At 40.0% G+C, this 22,081-nt stretch overlaps 1 protein-coding gene across 2 annotated transcripts in view; it reads right to left on the reverse strand.

Moving 5' to 3' along the window:
* Window positions 1-22,081, reverse strand: part of PAPSS1 (3'-phosphoadenosine 5'-phosphosulfate synthase 1) — a 113,048-nt gene that overhangs the window by 10,268 nt on the left and 80,699 nt on the right. For both annotated transcript variants that reach the window (XM_059067669.2, XM_059067672.2), the window contains exon 11: window positions 6,450-6,679. In XM_059067669.2, the coding sequence (XP_058923652.1) occupies window positions 6,450-6,679 (230 nt within the window). The remainder of the gene's footprint in view (window positions 1-6,449; window positions 6,680-22,081) is intronic.

Genomic DNA, 22,081 nt, shown 5'->3' on the forward strand with positions numbered 1-22,081 from the left:
CATTAATCAAACATAAGACAACCTCACATGTGCAAAATTAATAACTGTGTTTTCTCATTACATCAAAGACTATCGCCTTCCCACAAAATTTTAATCATTTTCCAACATATCCCATCAACTTAATTATATTTGAACATACATATAAAAAATTAGAAAACGAAGGCAGTTTTAAAGCTTCCCAAGTTACAATTTATAAAGATTTGGTAACTCAAAAAAATTCCAAGAAAATGAGCCAGTCATGCAACTAATATAGAATTCATCATTGGAAAATCTTATGAGAACTGATGTAATTATTTAGCTTTTGAATGATTAAAAGAAAGACTTAAAGAAATATTACACAGATTTAACAAAACATGAAAGTTATCAAGGGCTTCCCAGCACATCATTCAGCTACATACAGATGGGTTCTAGGATCCTGTGTGTGATTAAATCAGCTGATCACGCAAAGAAACCACTGTAAGGAAAAGCATCCCCACAAGAAGTATAAAAGAAAACCCAGACTCTAGTTTTGCTTCCTTAAGTCATCAAAATGGAAACTCACCTAAGTTTTAAGTATTCGGCCACTAGCAGAACAATTCTATTTCTCACCCCTCACTCTAAAAGTGACTAATTGTTACTTTCAGAACAAGGTTATGCTCAAACATCTTGTACACAAAGTATACAAATAAATTGCAGGCTGGGTGAGAAGTGAAGGGTTGCCCTGCCTAGGATTCCATCTCTGACACTATACACTCTACAGATTTGTAGGAAGGCAAGGCTACCCTCTGGGGGTGGGGGTGGGGGGAGCTTTCAAAAGAACTGTCAACAGGCAATCCTCTCTCCAGACTAAGGAAATTAAAATCTCTGATGGTGGCCCTACATATTTTGAACCACAGAAGGACAGACCTATATTTGAAACTTTTTTATTTTCCTTAATATTTAATTTGTATTTTCAATCACCTTTTGCAGTAATATAGTTCAAGGTTTACTCTTTTTTTTTTTTTGGTGGTACGCGGGCCTCTCACTGTTGTGGCCCCTCCCGTTGCGGAGCACAGGCTCCGGACGCACAGGCTCAGCGGCCATGGCTCACGGGCCCAGCCGCTCCGCGGCACGTGGGATCTTCCCGGACCCGGGGCACGAACCCATATCCCCTGCATCGGCAGGCGGACTCTCAACCACTGCGCCACCAGGGAAGCCCAAGGTTTACTCTTAATTGTTTTTTTCTTTAAAGAAATTTTCTTTAAGCTTGTAAGGCATCTCTTTGGTAGAAAAAGTCCATTTACAACTCTCAGCACATCACTTTTATAGCTGCACTTTTTTTTAGACAGTGAAAATTGTAGAATGTGTGTATGTATGTACATAAATGTATATATATAGACATATGCATACATATACATACATAAACACACGTTTATTTTTAGGGCAAAACAAAACATGCCATGATTTAGAGCTATTTCTAGGTATTGGCAAACCCTGATTTTGTACAAGGGTAAAAATATTCTGGTTTATTACAAATTCTTCTCATGGTGTGGTTCTGAAGTACACTATAACCCGGGCCACAACTTGGATCTTCAGAAAATAATAGTCTCGAGTGGCCACACCAAGGCTACTGGGAACAGTCAGGAGTTCTTTCATATTTCCCCAAACCAGCTATCCAATAAGCCTTTTCTGTTCATTGACTCATAAGGTTTTCCTGTATATTGCTACAGTCCATCACCCAGAGACGACTGCTATCATCTAAAATTATGCATTTTCTCCAGATTATCATTAAACGAGAAGCCAACAAATCCCTCAAACTCCACTGTTAACAGTAGTATTTCTTTATCCAGATAACTTATCATTTAATTAAATGACACCAAATTTTATGTCCCTTTCAGAAACAAGAGAATGTGTTAATTTTTAAAAAGTTTCTTTTTCCTTCTTGTCTGCACCATTACAAAAAAGGCTACAGCAAATGAGGACACAGGGTTATTCCTGAATGTGCAGTCAACTGCACAGTATCAAGGGAAAAAGGATGAGCGCTCTCAGAAGTTATTAGACTCAGTCAGTTTTTAATTAGCACCTGCCAGTAGAGGTAAACTGATAAAACATAAATTAAAAATAGAGCCAACCCTCTATATCCATGGTTTCCACATCCAAGGATTCAATCAACCTCTAATTGAAAACATCTGGAGGTAAGGGGAGAATTCCAGAAAGTTCCAAAATATAAACCTGTAAAACCAAGAGCGGGTTTTTTGAAAGGGTAAACAAAATCAACAAACCTCTAGCTGGGCTCACCAAGAAGAAAAGTGAGAGGACCCAAATAAACAAAACTAAGAAACAAATGAGGAGAAATAACAACTGATGCCACAAAAATACAAAAAGTCAAAAATAAAACTTGAATTTATCATGGGCAGGCAACTATTTACATAGCATTTACATTGTATTTACAACTATTTACACAGTATTTATATTGTATTAGATATTATAAGTACTCTAGAGGTAATTTAGAGAGGAGGATGTGTGTAGGTTACATACAAATACTACACCATTTTATATAAGGGACTTGAGCATCTGCAGATTTTGTTACCTGTGGGGGTCCTGGAACCGAGCCCCCCCCCCCCGCCCCGGTTACTGAGATACAACTACTTACTGAACATGAATTGTAATTTATACTAAAAAAGCAGGGGTACTAAATAAGCAGATGTAATTTGTACTAAATAAGCATCAATCAACAAAGCATGAAGCACCTACCAATGTAAAAATAACTAGGAGCTATGATTCCCAGAAATGACTACAGATTTTGAGCTAGAAGGGAATCAACTCATCCACTGCCATTATTGGAGAGATGAAGAAACAAGGCCAGAGATGACACAGGAATCTCAGGTCACGCAGGAAGAACAGGGCTAGCACTCATAACTTCTGATTCTAGAGCCTCACAATGCCACTCTAAATTTACAGAGTGTACTACCTGCAGACCTACCTCATTTATCGCACTTCATTTTGTAGCGCTTTTCACATATTGAAGGTTTGTGGCAACCATGCATCAAGCAAGTCTGTTTTTCGAACTTCTTCATTATTATTATATTTGGTGATCTATAATCTTGGATGTTACTACTGCAATGGTTTTGGAGCGCCGTGAACCACACCCGTATAAGATGGTGAACTTGATCAGTAAACGTGTGTGTTCCGACTGCTCCACCAACTGTCAGTTCCCCAGTCTCTCGCCCTCTCCTTGGGCCTCCCTATTCCCTGAGACACAACAATATTGAAACTAGGTCAGTGAATAACCCTACAACGGCCTCTAAGTTTTCAAGTCAAAGGAAGAATTGCACGTGTCTCACTTTAAATCAAAAGCTAGAAATGATTAAGCTTATTAGTGAGGAAGGCTTGTTGAAAAGCAAGACAGGCTGAAAGCTAGGCTTCTTGTGCCAAACAGCCAAGCTGTGACTGCAAAGGAGAAGTTCTTGAAGGAAGTTAAAAGTGCTGCTCCAGTGAACGTATGACAGGAAAGCAAAACAAGCCTTATTGCTGATATGGAGAAAGTTTTACTGGTCTGCACAGATGATCAAACTAGCTACGACATTCCTTTAAGCCAAAGCCTAATCCAGAGCAAGGCCCTAACTCTCTTCAATTCTATGAAGGCTGAGAGAGGTGAGGAGGTTTAAGAAGAAAAGTCTGAGGCCAGCAGAGGTTGGTTCATGAGATTGAAGGGAAAGCCATCTCCATAGCGTACAAGTGCAAGGTGAAGCAGCAAGTGCTGAGGTAGAAGTTGCAGTAAATTACCCAGAAGAACCAGTTCGGATCATTAATGAAGGTGGCTACACTAAACAACAGATTTTCCGTGTAGATGAACAGTCTTCTCTTGGAAGATGATGCCATCTAGGACTTTCACAGCTAAAGAGAAGTCAATGCCTGGCTTCAAAGGACAGGCTCTCTTGTCCTTTGGCTCTCTAATGTAGCTGGTGATGTTAAATTGAAGCCAATGTTCATTTACCATTCCCAAAATCCTACTGTCTTCAAGAATTATGCTAAATCTACTCTGCCTGTGCTCTATAAATGGAACAACAAAGCCTGGATGACAGCACATCTGTTTACAGCATGGTTTACTGAATATTTTAAGCCCACTGTTGAGACATACTGCTCAGAAAAAAAGATTCTTTTCAAAATATGACGACTCACTGACAATGCACCCGGTCACCGAAGAGCTCTGATTAAGATGTACAACGAGATTAATGCTATTTTCATGCCTGCTAACACAACATCCATTCTGTAGCCTGTGGATAAAGGACTGATTTCCACTTTCAAGCCTTCTTATTTAAGAAATACATTTCATAAGGCTATAGCTGCCATAGATAGTGATTCCTCTGAGGGACATGGGCAAAGTCAACTGAAAACCTTCTAAAAAGCATTCGTGGGCTTCCCTGGTGGCGCAGTGGTTGAGAATCCGCCTGCCGATGCAGGAGACACGGGTTCGTGCCCTGGTCCGGGAAGATCCCACATGCCGCGGAGAAACTAAGCCCGTGAGCCATGGCCGCTAGGCCTGCGCGTCCGGAGCCTGTGCTCCGCAACGGCAGAGGCCACAACAGTGAGAGGCCCGCATACCGCAAAAAAAAAAAAAAAAAAAAAAAAAAAAAGCATTCGTCAGTCTAGATGCCATTAAGAACATTTGTGATTCCTGGGAAGAGGTCAAAATACCAACATTCATAGGAGTTTGGAAGAAGCTGATTCCAACAGGCATGGATGACCGGAGGGGTTCAAGGCTTCAGTGGAGGAAAAAACTGCAGATGTGGTAGAAATAGCAAGAGAACTAGAGTTAGAAGTGGAGCCTGAAGATGTGACTGAATTGCTGCAATCTCACAATAAAACTTAACCAGATGAAGAGTTGCTTCTAACGGACGAGCAAAGAAAGTGGTCTCCTGAGATGGAATCTACTCCCAGTAAGATGCTGTACAGATTTTTAAATGACAACAAAGAATTTAGAATATTACATAAACTTTAGTTGATAAAAAGCAGCGGCAGGGTTTGAGAGGACTGACTCCAATTTTGAAAGAAGCTCTCCTGTGGTCAAATGCTATTAAGCTGCATTGTGCGCTAATCGAGAGACCATTTGTGGAAGGAAGAGCCAATCAATGCAGCAACCTTCACTGTTGTTCTGTTGTTGTTGTTGTTGTTCACTGTTGTTCACAGCCCCCCACACTTCAGCAACCACCATCCGATCAGTCAGCAGCCCTCAACACCTAAGCAAGACGCTCCACCAGCAAAAACATTACAACTCGCTGAAGGCTCAGATAATACTTTATTTTTTAGCAATAAAGTATTTTTTTTTTTTTTTTTTTTTTTTGCGGGCCTCTCACTGTTGTGGCCTCTCCCGTTGCGGAGCACAGGCTCCGGATGCGCAGGCCCAGCGGCCATGGCTCACGGGCTTAGTTGCTCCGCGGCATGTGGGATCTTCCCGGACCAGGGCACGAACCCGTGTCTCCTGCATCGGCAGGCGGATTCTCAACCACTGCGCCACCAGGGAAGCCCAATAAAGTATTTTTTAATTGAGGTATGTAAATTGTTTTTTTAAGAAATACAGCTATTGTGTACTCAATATACTACAGTATAGTGTAAACACAACTTGTATATGTACTAGGAAATAAATATATTTGTCTGACTTGCTTGATTGAGATACTTGCTTTAATTACAGTGGTCTGAAACCGAACCCACAGTATCTCTGAGGTATGTCCGTACTGATATTATCTATAGATAGCAATAAAAGTTTGTCAGTCAAAGGAAGATAGATGCATGCTCAATACTACCAATAATTTGTATTAAAAGGTTGTTATTTTTTTGCTCCTTCTAAGATCTTTGAAGAAAGAAGTTGCACTCTTAGTGGTCCAGATCATAGGCTCTGGAGCCATACTGCTTGAGTTCAAGTGCTGAGCTGCCATCTACTGGCTCTGTGACCTTGTACAAGTTATTTGAACTCTGTAGCCCTCAGCTCACTACCAACCTACAAAATGGGGATAATAATTGCACCTACTTCACAGGATTATTACGGGGTATTAATTACAGGTATCAATACCTGTAAAGCAATTATGACAGTGCCTGGCACACAACGATTGCACAAACATTAGTTAAACTCACTCTCATTATATAGATCCCCTGGGCTTACCAGCAAAATCGTCACTAGGCCTTGGTACTAAGTCCTAGGCACTTCTATATGCTCCGTAATATGGCAGACGGAAATGTCATTACTGCCCTTAAACCCTTCACAACAAAATTCCTGAGATCATGAACCATGAAACCAGATTCAAGTTTTATTTCTACTTCTAACCTCTGAAATATTGAGAAATTCGTTCCCCTGGTTTGCCTTTCTCGGAAATGGGTACAACAAAGCTTGTCACTGATAAGTTACAGTAAAGATGAGACCATACGTTAAAGCCCTCGGGGCAGCTTAGAGCACCAAGTGCCTCACAGATTCGTGCAGAGAATGTAAAGCTTACTGCTCGGCGTCATAGTAGTCCATCTGCTTCTTTTTCTTGTTATAAGCCGCAACTCGAAAGGGAACTATTTCCAAGGTGATTAGGCCAGGGGCCATGGTCAGCACTTTGGCGCCATGAGTTGGCTCATACAGACCCTCCCCTGTTTCTGGATGAGGCATGCCAGCGGGGTCTCGTCCAACAATGTAAAAATTGGCTCCTGCAACCATCCGTGCTCTGCAATGCCACTGGACCTAGAACAAAAATGTTCCTATTAGATAACCATGATTTTATGACCAGCACTTAGAAGTAGTAAGTGGATAATGAATGCATAGACTTCTTATACAGTCAGTATCAGCAGGAAATCTCAACAGATTAAAACGTTCACTTTGGGAAGCCAGAAACAAAGCTGGCAACCCCTCGCCTTCCAAAAACTCTAAAAGTATATACGGTATGGATGTTTATGTATATGTATCTATATATTTGTTTTCCTGGTAAGAGATATGTGAATGTACATCTGTGTCTATGTGTAGGATTTGATACAACTACTAGATGTCATTTTATATATAGTTCAAAATCTAATATGTTGGTTAGAAATCAGGCTAGTGGTTGATCCTCTGAGAGAGGCAACTGAAAGGGGCTTCTGGGCTAACGATAATGTTCTTTTTTTCCTCCGCAGCTTTATTTAGTATAATTGACAAACAAACCTGTTTATATTTAAAGCCTACAAGGCAATGATTTGATATACATATACACTGTGAAATACCACAATCAAGTTAATGAACACATTCATTACAACGCAGTTACCTTTCTGTGCCTATGGTGAGAGCACTTAAGATCTACTCTCTTAGCAAATCTCAAGTATGCAATGCAGTATTATTAACCACAGACACCATGCTGTACAAGAGATCCTCAGAACTTACTCATCTTATAACTGAAAGTTTGAATACTTTGACCAACCTTGGAAATAAAAGCTTGTACCTTATCCACTTGGATGTTAGTTCTAGGAGTCCGGGGTAATGGTGTTTCTTGACCCAGGATCCAATCTGGGTGCTGGTAATCAGAGTATGCTCACGGTAAGAGTTCACTGAGCTGTGTGCACACTGTGATGTATGCGCTTTTCTCTGTGTTATACTTTAATAGTATAAAAAACATTGGATGAAATAGTATAAAAAACTTTAATAGTATAAAAAACATTGGATGAAAATTATTTAAATTATATGAATATTTACATAAACCGGTACTGAGAAAATCCTGTCACCTAAATGATTACTACCTAAGATACTAGGTAAGAATAAAACAAGGTGTTGGTTGTGACTAAATAGCCATGCTGCATCCAAAGCTAGCTCTGTAGCCCAGACTTTCACATTAATACTGTTTAAAGACAAAAATTAGTTAGTCTAACACCTAGAACTACAGAACTTTAGAAGTTAAAGTAACTAAGAGACCATCATTCTCATTCAAACTCGAAGGAAGTAAACCCTCAAAGGTTAAGTGACTCAGCCAATAGAGTGTAAGACAAACCCAGGTCTACAAACTTGGTCTTAGCTCCCTGTCCGTGTATGGCTCCATTATTTAGTGATTTACAAAACCATCTCGGTTCTGTGTGAAAAGAGGTATAAAAGATGACCACTACACATCACTTTCATTTTCTCTCTCTTGATAGTTGCTCTTATACCAAGTACTTTATTTTTATCAACATACTTCAGAAAGTGCAAGAGCACAGGGGCAATCCCATACCCTACACTTGAATTGGTCACCCTGAGGAGTTTCAACTTTTTTAGTTGTTTCTACAGATATTTACCTCTGTATTTCTTTTTTCTTTTAAATATTTATTTATTTATTTGGGTACACTGGGTCTTAGCTGCGGCACACGGGATCTTCAGTTGGGGCATGCAGGCTCTAGTTCCCTGACCAGGGATTGAACCCAGGCCCCATGCCTTGAGAGTGTGGAGTCTTAACCACTGGACCACCAGGGAAGTCCTTACCTCTGTATTTCTAAGCAGCATGTGTACACTGTTGCATCGTGACTTTAATTTTAGATATTATATACTGTCATCCTCGATATCTGTGGATGCTCAAGTCTCACAGTCAGCCCTCTGCACCCAAGGTTCTGCATCCATGGATTCAATCAACCACAAACTATGTAGTACCGTAGGTATTTACTGAAAAGTACCTGCGTATCAGTGGACCCGCACAGTTCAAATTTGTGTTGTTCAAGGATCAACTGTAACAGCCATTATTTCCACATTACTTATATTTCCTACTATAAAAGAAAATATGGGACTTCCCTGGTGGTGCAGTGGTTAAGAATCAGCCTGCCAATGCAGGCGACATGGGTTCGAGCCCTGGTCCGGGAAGATCCCACATGCCATGGAGCAACTAAGTCCGTGCGTCACAACTACTGAGGCCTGTGCTCTAGAGCCCACAAGCCACAACAACTGAGGCCAGCATACCTAGAGCCTCTTCTCCGCAACAAGAGAAGCCACCGCAATGAGAAGCACACGCACCGCAATGAAGAGCAGCCCCTGCATGCTGCAACTAGAGAAAGACCGCGGGCAGCAATGAAGACCCCACGTAGCCATAAATAAATAAATAAATATATATATATATATATATATATATATTTTTTTTTTTTTTAAAAGAGAATAAGAAGATATTTGGCTCTTACTCCACTATCCTCATTCCCTATCCAATTTATCCAAGAAATACAGTGATACCAATACTTTGGTGAAATAAACATTTATCTGTAAAATGGGAATTACAATAGTATTTATCTCATTCAATTTTTAAGAAAATTAACACATGAAACATGTGAGGACTTAGAATAGTACCTGGTATCGAGTAAGTACACAATAAATGTTAGCTGTTATCATCTTTATTTTATTCCTCTCCTTATACAACTGCTTGTTTTTCCTAGAGTTAATAATTGTCTTGATTTTCTTCCACTTGCTTAGTTTTCCATATACCTGTGTTTCTATGTACCTTGTGCCACCCTTCTTCTTCCTGAACACACAGTTTAATACAATTCTCAGTCTTCCTTGCAGTGTGGCCATATGGCTGAGTTCTGGCGGAAGGAATGAGAGCCAAAGTGATGTGTGCCACTTCCAAACACAGACCATTATTAAAAAGCCTCCAGAGCACTATCCTAGTTTCCTTTCCCCATAAGCCAAATAAATAGAAAGGACCCTAAGGCCCTATAATAAACTACCTCTTTTCCTATTACAGCATTACTTCTGCTTGCATTGAGCTGCAACCGTTCTGTATGAACAACATGGCAAAGCATGATGCTTTGTTCCCCATACGCCCACCCATCCCAGATTCAGCTCTTCATGAATTTTTGGCTCATTCCCCTCTGCCCCTCTACAGTAGACCCACAGAAGACCTTTGCTCAGAATTTTGTGTGTGTGTGTGTGTGGTACGCGGGCCTCTCCCTGTTGTGGCCTCTCCCGTTGCGGAGCACAAGCTCCGGACGCGCAGGCTCAGCAGCCATGGCTCACGGGCCCAGCCGCTCCGCTGCATGTGGGATCCTCCCAGACCAGGGCACGAACCCGCGTCCCCTGCATCGGCAGGCAGACTCTCAACCACTGTGCCAGCAGGGAAGCCCGCACTCAGAATTTTTATCAAGGGGTCAGTCAGAACCAAATCATCAATTAACTACTCTGCAACTCCACTTAAATGGAAAATCTTTTCTGCCTCATGAAAAATAGCTACTGCTTACAGAGTTAAATTAAAAGGGCAGTCTAAGTTTTCTGAATTTAGGTGAACTTACTTTTCTCATTAAATATTTATGTCTGGATGCTTAAATCATTCAAGTGCCAAATGGTCATTAAACTAGGAATATTTTTCAAAAGCATTTTGGTGACAGGGGCCAGTGCTAATTCTGTCCTGTAAAATTGCCAGAAATTTAAACTGCTTCTCTGACTTCGTTTAGAAGTTATATGAGTAAATTAAATGTAAACACAACAGACATGGAGTCAGCATTCTCCTGCAGGTGACCTGAATGATTTCAATATATATTTTAGTGAATGGTTCCCTTATGAGACCACTTTTTAAATTTTGACAGCCATGAATAGGCAAATCACACTTCCAAGAATGCCTAGTGTGAGTCAAGTTACAACCTACTGAACAGGTAATATGTTTTAATCCAGAGAATGCAAGTCAGCCCACAGCCATCAGTGTCTGGTTAAGAATACAGGCTTTATTTAGAGTCAGGTTGTCCTAGATTTGAATCCTAGCTTTGCCCCTTAGTGATGGAATGCCCTTAGGCAACTTCCTTATATAAGCCTCAGTCTCCCAGTTTATAAAAATGAGAATGATAATACTTAACGCATAAGATTGTTGGGAGTTTTGAAAATATTCAGGACACTACCTGGCCCTCAATAAAGGACAGTCACAAATATTGCTGCTGTTAGTATTATTCTGTAAAGTATTTTCTGACAATCACAGTTGAATTAATTGCTTCCTAACCACTGTTTCTAAAGAAAATTCATTCACTCTCTAAAGATGACATACCTCCCAGAAGACGGCTGCTACAAATCAGTAAGAGCTATCTATCTACCCAGCAGACTAAGATCAAGATGTATTATTTATCTTTTCATGCCCAGTGGCTAGCTAGCATCATTATCGGTAAACTGAATGTATAGTGAAGAAGGAACATAAGGTGAATCTGTAAATGGCCAACTGAACAACAAATGACTTATTTTTGGCTTTACTTGCATCTGTGCAGCAAATAACAAATAGCTTCGTCATTTTTTTTTTCTGATTATAAAAGTAATTTAATTCACAGGTGGCAAAGACTGCTAGTTGCAGTCTGATTTCTCTTTGCCCTGATCTCCCTATTCCTTGATGACAGAAACGGCACCCTAAATGATGAAAATGTCAGGTCCTTGCTTTCTCAGCCTCCCCTGACGTACAGCCCTAGAGCATGGGCATCTAAGCAAATAACAGAATCTCTTGGGAAGTCTGCTGGAGGGTTCTGAAAAACTTTTCCTCCCTAATAAAATTCTCAACTTTCATTTATCTGAAATGTCTTTACTTCATCTTTATTTTTGCTTGAATACAGAATTCTAGATTACAGACTTGTTTTTACTTTTTTTCTCGCTTGAAAATGTTACTCCACTGCTTCTAGTTCATAATGCTCTTGAGAAGTCAACCATCATTCCTACTATTTCCCTATTGTTCCCCCTCCCTCTCCCCCTCCCCATCCCTCTACTTTTAAGGTTCCTCTCTTTATCATAAATTTTCAGCAGATTGGCTACTATGTGCTTAATTGTGGTTTTCTTTGAATTTATCCTTTCTTGTATTTACTGGGCTTTTTGAATTTGTAGGCTGATGTTTTTCACCAATTTTGGAAAATGTTCAACCACTATTTTTTAAAAAAACTTTTTCTGCCACATTCTCTCTCTCTCTCTCTCTCTCTTTTCAGAACTCCAATCATACATATGTTGGATGGCTTGACATTGCCCACAAGTTACTTGAGGCTCTGCTTGTTTTCTCCCATTTATTTTCTTTTTTTTCAAATAATTTCTATTGAGTTTTCAAAAACCCACTGACCTTTTTCTTCTGCCAACTCTAGTCTGCTTTTAAGTTCAACCAATAAATGTTTCTATTTCAGATACTATACTTTTATAGTCCTTGAATTTCCATTTAATTTTTTTTATAGTTTCCACTTTTCTGAGATTCCCCATCCATAAGACTACATTTTTCTTTAAGAAGCTTATTTGTTAATTCCACCATCAGCATCACCTCAAGGTACGTTTCTAGTGACAGTTTTTATTCTGGATTACAAATCACACTTTCTTGCTTATTTCCAATAATTTGTTGCTGTATGCTGGACTCGTGAATGACTTGTTTTAAGGAGTCTGAATGGTGCTTTCTTCCTTTAGAATGTTAAGAGCCTGATTCTAGCAGGCAGGTAATTTACTGGCACCTCTCCTTATCTTTTTGAGACTCAGTTTTAAACCTTGTTGGGCAGGTCCAGTCTAGCTTTTTTGGCCAATTATTAACCCACTGCCCTTTCAACTCCAAATTCACCATCAGTATTTGCTCTGAGATAACAGACTGAAAACTAAGCATTTCCCCTTCACAGAGAGCAAAATGTTAAGTTTTATCAGTAGAGGGACATTGTAGAAGGAAGGGTGTGTAGTGGTACCTGAGTATGGGGATAGCTGGTGGCAGTCTGGTCCAGCAGCAAACTCAAAAGTGCACAATCCTTCAACAACCTCAAAGCCCTAGCCTGAGTCCAGTGACCACCTTGCTGCAGTCCTCCTTATGCAAACACCAGTGCACTCCAAGCCTACCACCAGCAGCTCCCTCACTCCTCTGCTCACTCACTCACCCCCTGTGCTCATCTGTGCCTCAGAGGGTTGTTTCCTGCATTAATTCCAACATGGGAATCACACTGTGCACCAATCTGGCAGCAAGCCAGCTCCCAACGCCCTGACCCCCACTGAGCCCCAGTCTATTAGCCCCAGCTAGCCTGTGAACCAGAGGGTTGTTTCCTGCTATGTGGCATCTGTGAACCAGTGCGGTCCAGGCAATCCACTGAACTTCACCATCCAGTGGGATGAAACCATACCTTTTCCAATAAGATCTGAAGCCCAGCTTTGGGGAGAGGATCCCTTTTCCAAATGTATCTATCTTTCCTTTGGTAACTCTCCCTCAGCCCCAGGATACCCTTTAGAGTTCACTCTGCATTTTTATAGTTATTTCTCTATTAAAGCTTAACAATTCTTTAAACTTCTCCTGTCCAATTCTGTGTGATCTCCAACCTCCTGACTGTACCCAAATTGATACACTGTTTCTCTAGGGTGTGGTCTTTGTTCCTAAAGCATGTGTTTCTGATGTCTTAGTTGAATGCCAATGGTGTTAGCAAGGTTTCTCCACTCTAGCTGAGCTGGAATGTCATCTTCCAACAATGAATAACCGCTGGTATCTTCAATCCACTCTCAAACTTATTGCAGCCACTCTCTACCAGGCCTCAGAGTCTTGCCCTGCACGAATGCAGTCCAAGGAACCATGGGGAACACCCTCACAGTCTTCTGCTGCCTTAGCTCTATACTGCAAGTCTCAGCTGCTCCAGCAGCCCTAAAATCCAATCTCTGCCTTCTCAGCTCAACAGGTATATTTAAACAATGGAATATTACTCAGTGACAAAAAAAATGAAATACTGCCATTTGTAGCAACATGGATGGACTTAGAGATTATCATACTAAGTAAAGTCAGAGAAAGACAAATATTATATATCACTTATATGTGGAACCTAAAAAAATGATACAAATAAACTTATTTACAAAACAGAAACAGACTCACAGACACAGAAAATAAACTTATGGTTACCAAAGGAGAAAAGGGAGGGGGAGGGATAAATCAGAAGTACCATATGGGATTAACAGATACACATGATTATGTATAAAATAAACAACAAGGATTTACGGCATAGCACAGGGAACTATAGTCAATATCTTGTAATAACCTATAATGGAAAAGAATCTGAAGCTGAACACCTGAAATTAACCCAATATTGTAAATCAACTATAGTAAAATAAAATAAAATGGATGCCAGAATAATGACTACTCAGAATAAGTCATAGAAATCAATATTTGTTTCAGAACTTCCTCCCCAAATACATTTTTGCAGCTAATGTTTACTTGACTCTTTACTTAACTTCCACAATGTAATACAAGAAAGAATTAAGTTCTGCTACCCAGTAGTGCTAATAGGGGAGTAGTTCATGATTCAAATTATAATCAACTCTTAAAGAAATGAGACTGATGTATGCAAATCCTATAATGGCTTCTCCCTGCCAGCCATCATAGATTAAGATATTGTGCAGGACTTCCCTGGTGGCACAGTGGTTAAGAATCCGCCTGCCAGTGCAGGGAACACGGGTTCAAGCCCTGGTCCAGGAAGATCCCACATGTCGCAGAACAACTAAGCCTGTGCACCACAACTACTGAGCCTGCACTCTAGAGCCTGCGAGCCACAACTACTGAGCCCATGTGCCACAACTACTGATGCCCACGTGCCTAGAGCCCGTGCTCCACAACAAGAGAAGCCACTGCAATGAGAAGCCCGTGCACCGCAATGGAGAGTAGCCCCCACTCACTGCAACTAGAGAAAAGCCTGCACACAGAGACGAAGACCCAACGCAGCCAAAAATAAATAAATAAAATTAATTAATTAATTAAAAATAAATATTCTTTTTTTATATCCGTCAATCATTATTTTGATCATGACCTTATCTTTTTTTTAACATCTTTATTTGAGTATAACTGTTTTACAGTAGTGTGTTAGTTTCTCCTTTACAACAAAGTGAATCAGTTATACATATACATATGTTTCCATATCTCTTCCCTCTTGCGTCACCCTCCTTCCCACCCTCCCTATCCCACCCCTCTAGGTGGTCACAAAGCACAGATGTGATCTCCCTGTGCTATGGGGCAGCTTCCCACTAGCTATCTAATTTACATTTGGTAGTGTGTATATGTCCCTGCCACTCTCTCACTTCGTCACAGCCCACCCTTCCCCCTCCCCATATCCTCAAGTCCATGCTCTAGTAGGTCTGTGTTTTATTCCCATCCTACCACTAATCTCTTCGTGACATTTTTTTTCCTTAGATTCCATATATATGTGTTAGCATAGGTATTTGTTTTTCTCCTTCTGACTTACTTCACTCTGTATGACAGACTCCAGGTCTATCCACCTCATTACAAATAACTCAGTTTCATTTCTTTTTATGGTGGAGTAATATACCATTGTATGTATGTGCCACATCTTCTTTATCCATTCATCTGTTGATGGACACTTAGGTTGCTTCCATGTCCTGGCTATCATAAATAGAGCTGCAATAAACATTTTGGTACATGACTCTTTTTGAATTATGGTTTTCTCAGGGTATATGCCCAGTAGTGGGATTGCTGGGTCGTATGGTAGTTCTATTTGTAGTTTTTTAAGGAACCTCCATACTGTTCTCCATAGTGGCTGTATCAATTTACATTCCCACCAGCAGTGCAAGAGGGTTCCCTTTTCTCCACACCCTCTCCAGCATTTATTGTTTCTAGAGTTTTTGATGATGGCCAGTCTGACCAGTGGGAGATGATATCTCATTGTAGTTTTGATTTGCCTTTCTCTAATGATTAATGATGTTGAGCATTCTTTCATGTGTTTGTTGGCAATCTGTATATCTTCTTTGGAGAAATGTCTATTTAGTTCTTCTGCCCATTTTTGGATTGAGTTGTTTGTTTTTTTGTTATTGAGCTGCATGAGTTACTTATAAATTTTGGATATTAATCCTTTGAAAAATAAATATTCTTTTAAAAAAAGATATTGTGCGACTAACAAACCAAAAATCATTGATATATAGAAACCTAAATTATCCATCTCCATACACATAATATTTATAATGTAAATTCTTTAGAATTAGAATTGTTCCTGAATCATCCCAATATGGCTTATTACCTTGGAGTGTGTCTCTTCCCCATTTTTAATTCACACCCCTTTCTATAAACATAAAAGTCTCATTTGCTCCCTGACTCCATTAGAAAATAGTACCTATCATTTACCTCTCTACTCCCAAACATAGCAAAGATTTTGGTAAATTTTATTTTCAGTAGTTTCTGAGAGAACAATAAACAAATTACTTATCAAATTTAAAATATTACATTATAAAATTATAAAACTGGACTATACACTTACATACGACACCACAAGTACTACACCATCTTCTTCGTACCCCACAATGGAGAAATTCCACTGTCCTAGAAGCCTGGTTAAGTATGTAATATTTTCAATTTTGTTTAATTAAAAATACTGAAGACAATAAATAGAACAGTTATTTAAGTCCCCACTTAACCTATTTCTTTATACATTTCATATCATAATTTTCTTCAAGTGTAATGAATTTTATTAAAGTCAACATTCCATAAAGCCAAACTCATATACTCAACTGGTTTATGAAAGAACTTCAGGCACAGGGACTTTTTTTTTGGAAATGTGCAAATTTGTTTTTTCTAAATCATCAAAAATGTACTTGTTTTAATGTATGAAAATTCTTTAGAAAGTCAAATCAATTATCTATTTTTGTTGGGTAAAAAAAATCTATATCTTCATTCATCTCATGAATTTCACATTAAAATACTTGGTTGTACATTATCACATCACTTTAGTATTAACCTATTTTCTTGAAACTCCCAAATCTTAATGGTCTGCCTCTTGATTTCTCAATGGTAGGAACCATTTTAAACTCTTCAAGTTGACTGGGAAAGTGGAGAGAGGCAAATGAAAGACAAGGTTCATCCTTCCCATCATGTAGATTCTGGATACTTATGACTTTCAATCTTTGTACAACTAAGTATTCTAAATGCTTCTAGAATTTCCATCACTCTGTACAGGCACTGAACAGTATTCAGTCGTCATGAGAGTCACATTTCTGATTTGCAATGCAAAAATTATGAAATCTGGGCTTCCCTGGTGGCGCAGTGGTTGGGAGTCCGCCTGCCGATGCAGGGGACATGGGTTCGTGCCCCGGTCTGGGAAGATCCCACATGCTGCGGAGCGGCTGGGCCCGTGAGCCATGGCCGCTGAGCCTGCGCGTCCGGAGCCTGTGCTCCGCAACGGGAGAGGCCACAACAGTGAGAGGCCTGCGTACCGCAAAAAAAAAAAAATTATGAAATCTACTTAGACATTCCATTCTCCAGCTTGTAGGAGAGAATTAGACACATCTTATAATTACCCCCATCAGACAATTTTAAGAGTTGAAAGGGAATTTAGATTGTGGAATCCAAATCCTTCAGTCTGCACACCAGGAATCTGAGGCCTGATTCCTCACAAAATACAGACTTTCCCAAAGATTTCCTTTATCTTCAAGGATAAACCTCAGCTGTCTCAGGATTCAAAATAACACAATTTAAATGTAAGAGAAGTATTTGTTCAGAACCATCAGCAACCAAACTAATTTTATTCTTGTAAATTACCTTGCCCTGGCTGAGCCCAGGCCCCCAGAAGGTATGAAGAGGGTCAGGGGATAGAGAGCAAATCCAGTATCCTCCTCCCTCTTCCTGCCTCCCAAGCACAGGGACCACAAAATTTGCTTTTGATAAAAGCCAAGGGGCTTCCCTGGTTGTGCAGTGGTTGAGAGTCCGCCTACCAACGCAGGGGACACATGTTCGAGCCCTGGTCTGGGAAGATCCCACATGCCCTGGAGCAACTAAACCTGTGCGCCACCACTACTGAGCCTGTGCTCTAGAGCCATCGAGCCACAACTACTGAGCCCATGTGCCACAACTACTGAAGCCCGTGTGCCTAGAGCCCGTGCTCTGCAACAAGAGAAGCCACAGCAATGAGAAGCCTGTGCACTGCAATGAAGAGTAGCCCTCGCTCGCTGGAACTAGAGAAAGCCCATGCGAAGCAACGAAGACCCAACGCAGCCAAAAATAAACAAAATAAATTTTAAAAAAAGCCAAAAGTCCTTGATAATCTTCTGTCTCTCCACCCCCTCACTGATTATTAAGGAAGCAAAGGAAGGCAACCATGTCATTGGAAAACGTTTCATGATATCCTTTACAGGGGTGAGAGAAGAAACAAATAGGTACCAGTCTTCCTAATATGAAAACAAAGTGTTTTATAAACACCTCATTTAATGTTTAGAGCAAATCAGTAAGATAATATTTCTGTTTCACAAATGAGAAAACTTTCAATAACACATTCAAAGCTGCAAAACGAACATCTAAGAGACGGAATATTTGAACTGGGTCTTTCTGACCCCAAGGTCCATGCATACCTACTCTTACTGAGCTACTTACACTGTGTCACGCCCTACAACACAGGACATCAGAGCAGGAGAGGAAACACAAGTTAGTACTACATTTAAGGAAGAAACAGCATAGATTACAATTGCAGAAAAAAAGTGAAAAGCCAAACTAAAACAATATCTGAACTTGATGCTGCTTGAGTAAGAAAGAGGCACAAAGAGATTCTGAGTTGGAAATTTCCAGAAAAGTCAGGAGAAAAACAGGGTTTCCCACTCCCCCAGGAAAAGCATCCTAAAACACCTGTAAAATCTAATGTTTCTGAATTAAATTAGTAAATTTCAGTTCTTAAGACACATATAAGCTAAAAGTATATAAAGCAGACTATAGGAGTCCCCAAATTATTTTTTATATAAATCAACAGACTCTAAATATTTTTGTGATAAAGATCCACAACTGCTTACCAAAAAATCTGAAGTTCAATTTTTTTCCAGCTTTGTTGAGATATAATTGACATACAACATTATGTAAGTGTAAAGTATACAACATGATGATTTGATACAGGTACATACTACCAAGTGGTTTCCATAAGAAGACTACTTAACACATCCATCTGAAATCCAAAAACCCAGTTTTTTAACTAACTTAGCAGAACCTGATCAAAACTGACATGAAGTTATCTATGGCCTTTGCTGATCCCAATTAATGTGGAAAGTCATTCACTTTGCTACAGAAATATTAATGTGTTTTATGTCTCAGAACCATCAGGAGAATTAAATAGTAATACATGACCCCAAGTATTTTGGATAAGAGACTGTGAATCTGTGTTACACTATTCCAGATACATCAGTAAAATAAATAAGCAGAAGACAAAATTATCAAAGACCTCAAAGAGAGTCAAAGGTTAAAACTTGGGAGTTTACAGCTCCTATAATTAGGCTCAGACCCTAAGAGTGTCCCTTTCAGGTTGTTAAAGCTCTTGGAAGTGTTTAAGGGGAAGAACAGGGTTTATACCCTAACAGACATCCTATTTACTACTCCAAATACTGGTGTAAAGCAAGAACTAATTAAATATACTGGCATCATGTGGCAATATATTCCTACTGTAGCTGTTTAAGGGCATCTGCTCACTTAAACACAATCAGTTGCTATTAAGGAGTCATTTACCAAGTGCACGGATAACTTTCATGGCCGAGAAAAATCCTAGCTTCTAACAATGCATTTTCTCCAAAATTCAGCTCGTAATTTTCACTCAAATGCCTTAAGTCCAAAACAGAACTTATTACTTGTACATATCCACATTCCAAGATACATCTTACTTTCAGCACTTTCACGTAACATGTCTTAAAAAGTATTACTTGTCCTTTACAGAAATGGATTTAGCATTTAGTGAGATGGGACAATTTTCTACATAGTGGATTAATGCCTCAAAAAAAAAAAAAGGACATATACGACACATTTTTAGCATAAGAAAAGTAGCTCTCCCACCACATGCTGCCCTGCACCCCACCTACCCAATTCCTAAAACGGAATTTAGGAATCAAGCCGTTAAATCTTTACAGACTGAAAAATCAGGGACATCCTGTTGATAACCAAACAGACTAACAGCTGCTCATTGTTCTGAGAAGCATTTGTGCTGCGGAAGCAAATCCAGTACCAATGCCTTCTAAATGACCTACAGAAAATGATTAAAGGAAGAGTCATTGTTTTTTATTTTATTATTATTAGTTGTCAAACGAGCATTACTGGCAGACTTTTTCCTGATGTCACTGGAGAAGCTACAAAATTAGTGTTGTGTTTTGGTTTTTTTTTTCTTTTTTTTTGAACTATAAAAAAATTCTTCACTTGAGGCTGTGAATAAGCCAAATAAGTCAAACACACAAGTGAGGCACTTGAGAAAAAGAAATGGATAGTTTTCAAAAGCCACTCAATCTAACAGTTTAAATCCTGCCAGTTCATAAACATTAATATATTTAATGGTTTAAAATATGAGGACGCTTATCAGAATTTCTAAAGTTTGTTCTATAAAAGTTCAGAAGTGAAAAATGGCCTTTGCTCAGGCACCAGATGCGGTGCTTCCCGAGAAGAGCTACACCTCTTAGCATGTAACTGACACTCCAAACAGAGATCTACAGACAGAAACTACTCTAACACACCTTTATACCCTTCTAGGAAACCTGGGAGCTCTGTGTAGGCTCAGGGGATCCTTAACTTCTTTGCCCTCCCACCGACTGCTAAGGCCCCTTTGAGGCTTCCAGGCAGCAAGGAGCCTTGTGCAAAGAACACACGGGCCTTGGAGTCAGAAAGGCTTGAGTTTCAGTTCCAGCTCTGTGTCTTGCTGGCTGTAAGATCTGACCAAGACTCTCTCCCTGACCTAACTCTGGTCAGGTTCCTCCAAGCCCTTATGCCTCGACCTTCAGTGTCCATCCTTGTAGGGCCTCTAACCACCCAGATGCAGCAAAAACCTAAGTCAGTCTTGAAACCCTCCATCCTCGATATCTGATCAAATTCTTCAACCCCACCACCCCCCAAGTGATATCTGATGAGGCTGTCCTGCCTTCCGCAAGGATCCTGCTAGGTCTGTTTAACTAGAATCACCCCATGCCCATTGTTTCTGTTTCCTCTTAGTAATTTTCCATCCACCGACTCCCATTCTGCTCCTTGGCTATAAATCCCCACTTGACCACGATGTATTCAACTGAGCGCAGGTCTCTGCCGAGGTCTCTTTTCCCCTGCTGCAATAGTTTCTGAATGAAAATCTGTTTTTTATTGCTTTAACTACCATCCAGCTCTGGTCTTCTTGGACAGACCAAAGTTATGTTACTTGCTCTCTCTGAGCTTCAGTAACCTCAGCTATAAAATTGAAATAAAACCTATCTCACTGAGCTGTTGTGAGGATGAATACAGACTAAACAAAGATCACAACCCACAATTCTAGGCTATGATAAACAAAAAATATGTTTGAAAGGCCCTGTACTAGAGATTCCACCTCTAATGAGTGTCAGCCAAGGCCATCCTAATTCACTGTTCTGGAACTCCTACAGGATCTTTTAAGAATTTATTTCCAGGGCTTCCCTGGTGGCGCAGTGGTTGAGAGTCCGCCTGCCGATGCAGGGGACGCGGGTTCGTGCCCCGGTCCGGGAAGATCCCACATGCCGCGGAGCGGCTGGGCCCGTGAGCCAAGGCCGCTGAGCCTGCGCATCCGGAGCCTGTGCTCCGCAATGGGAGAGAGGCCACAGCGGTGAGAGGCCCGCGTACCACCAAAAAAAAAAAAAAAAAAAAAAAAAAAAGAATTTATTTCCAGTCTGTTTTCCAAAAATCTGCAGCCACATATTTTAATATTATATGATAAGATAAAAAATATTCTGTGGCAGTTATAGTACCTGGCTCTGGAGCCAAACTATCTCGACACCACTGTGTCATCCTGCACAGGTTATTTAACCCCTCTACCTCTGCTTCCTCATCTCTGAAGTGAGAAGAATAATAATAGTGCCTATTCTCTTGGTGTCCTTCTAAGGATGAAGTTAGCTAACACATGTAAAGCACTTGGAGCATTGCCTGGCAGATACAGTAAGAGCTCAATAAAAATAGGCTCTTCTTATATTCTCAATCATGGTATATAATTTACTTCTCCATTTCCTCTTCAGTGAAACTGTTTGAATGAAAAAAATTTTGAGGTTCGTTAAGAAATAGTAGAAGTATTACAGGACGTTTGGTTAAATAGGGCTAGAGGACCCAAATGGCTAAAATGAAAACACTCATCAAGTTTAGATGAAGAAATACACTGCTGACGAGAATATAAAATGGTACACCCACATTGGAAAATTGACTAGCAACATCTAGTAAAGGTGAACAAAGGCATACCCCTAAATTGTCTAGCATTCCTAGGTATATAACCAACATAA

The sequence above is a fragment of the Kogia breviceps genome, chromosome 6, assembly GCF_026419965.1.
Source record: "Kogia breviceps isolate mKogBre1 chromosome 6, mKogBre1 haplotype 1, whole genome shotgun sequence".
NCBI classification, from domain to species: domain Eukaryota; kingdom Metazoa; phylum Chordata; class Mammalia; order Artiodactyla; family Physeteridae; genus Kogia; species Kogia breviceps.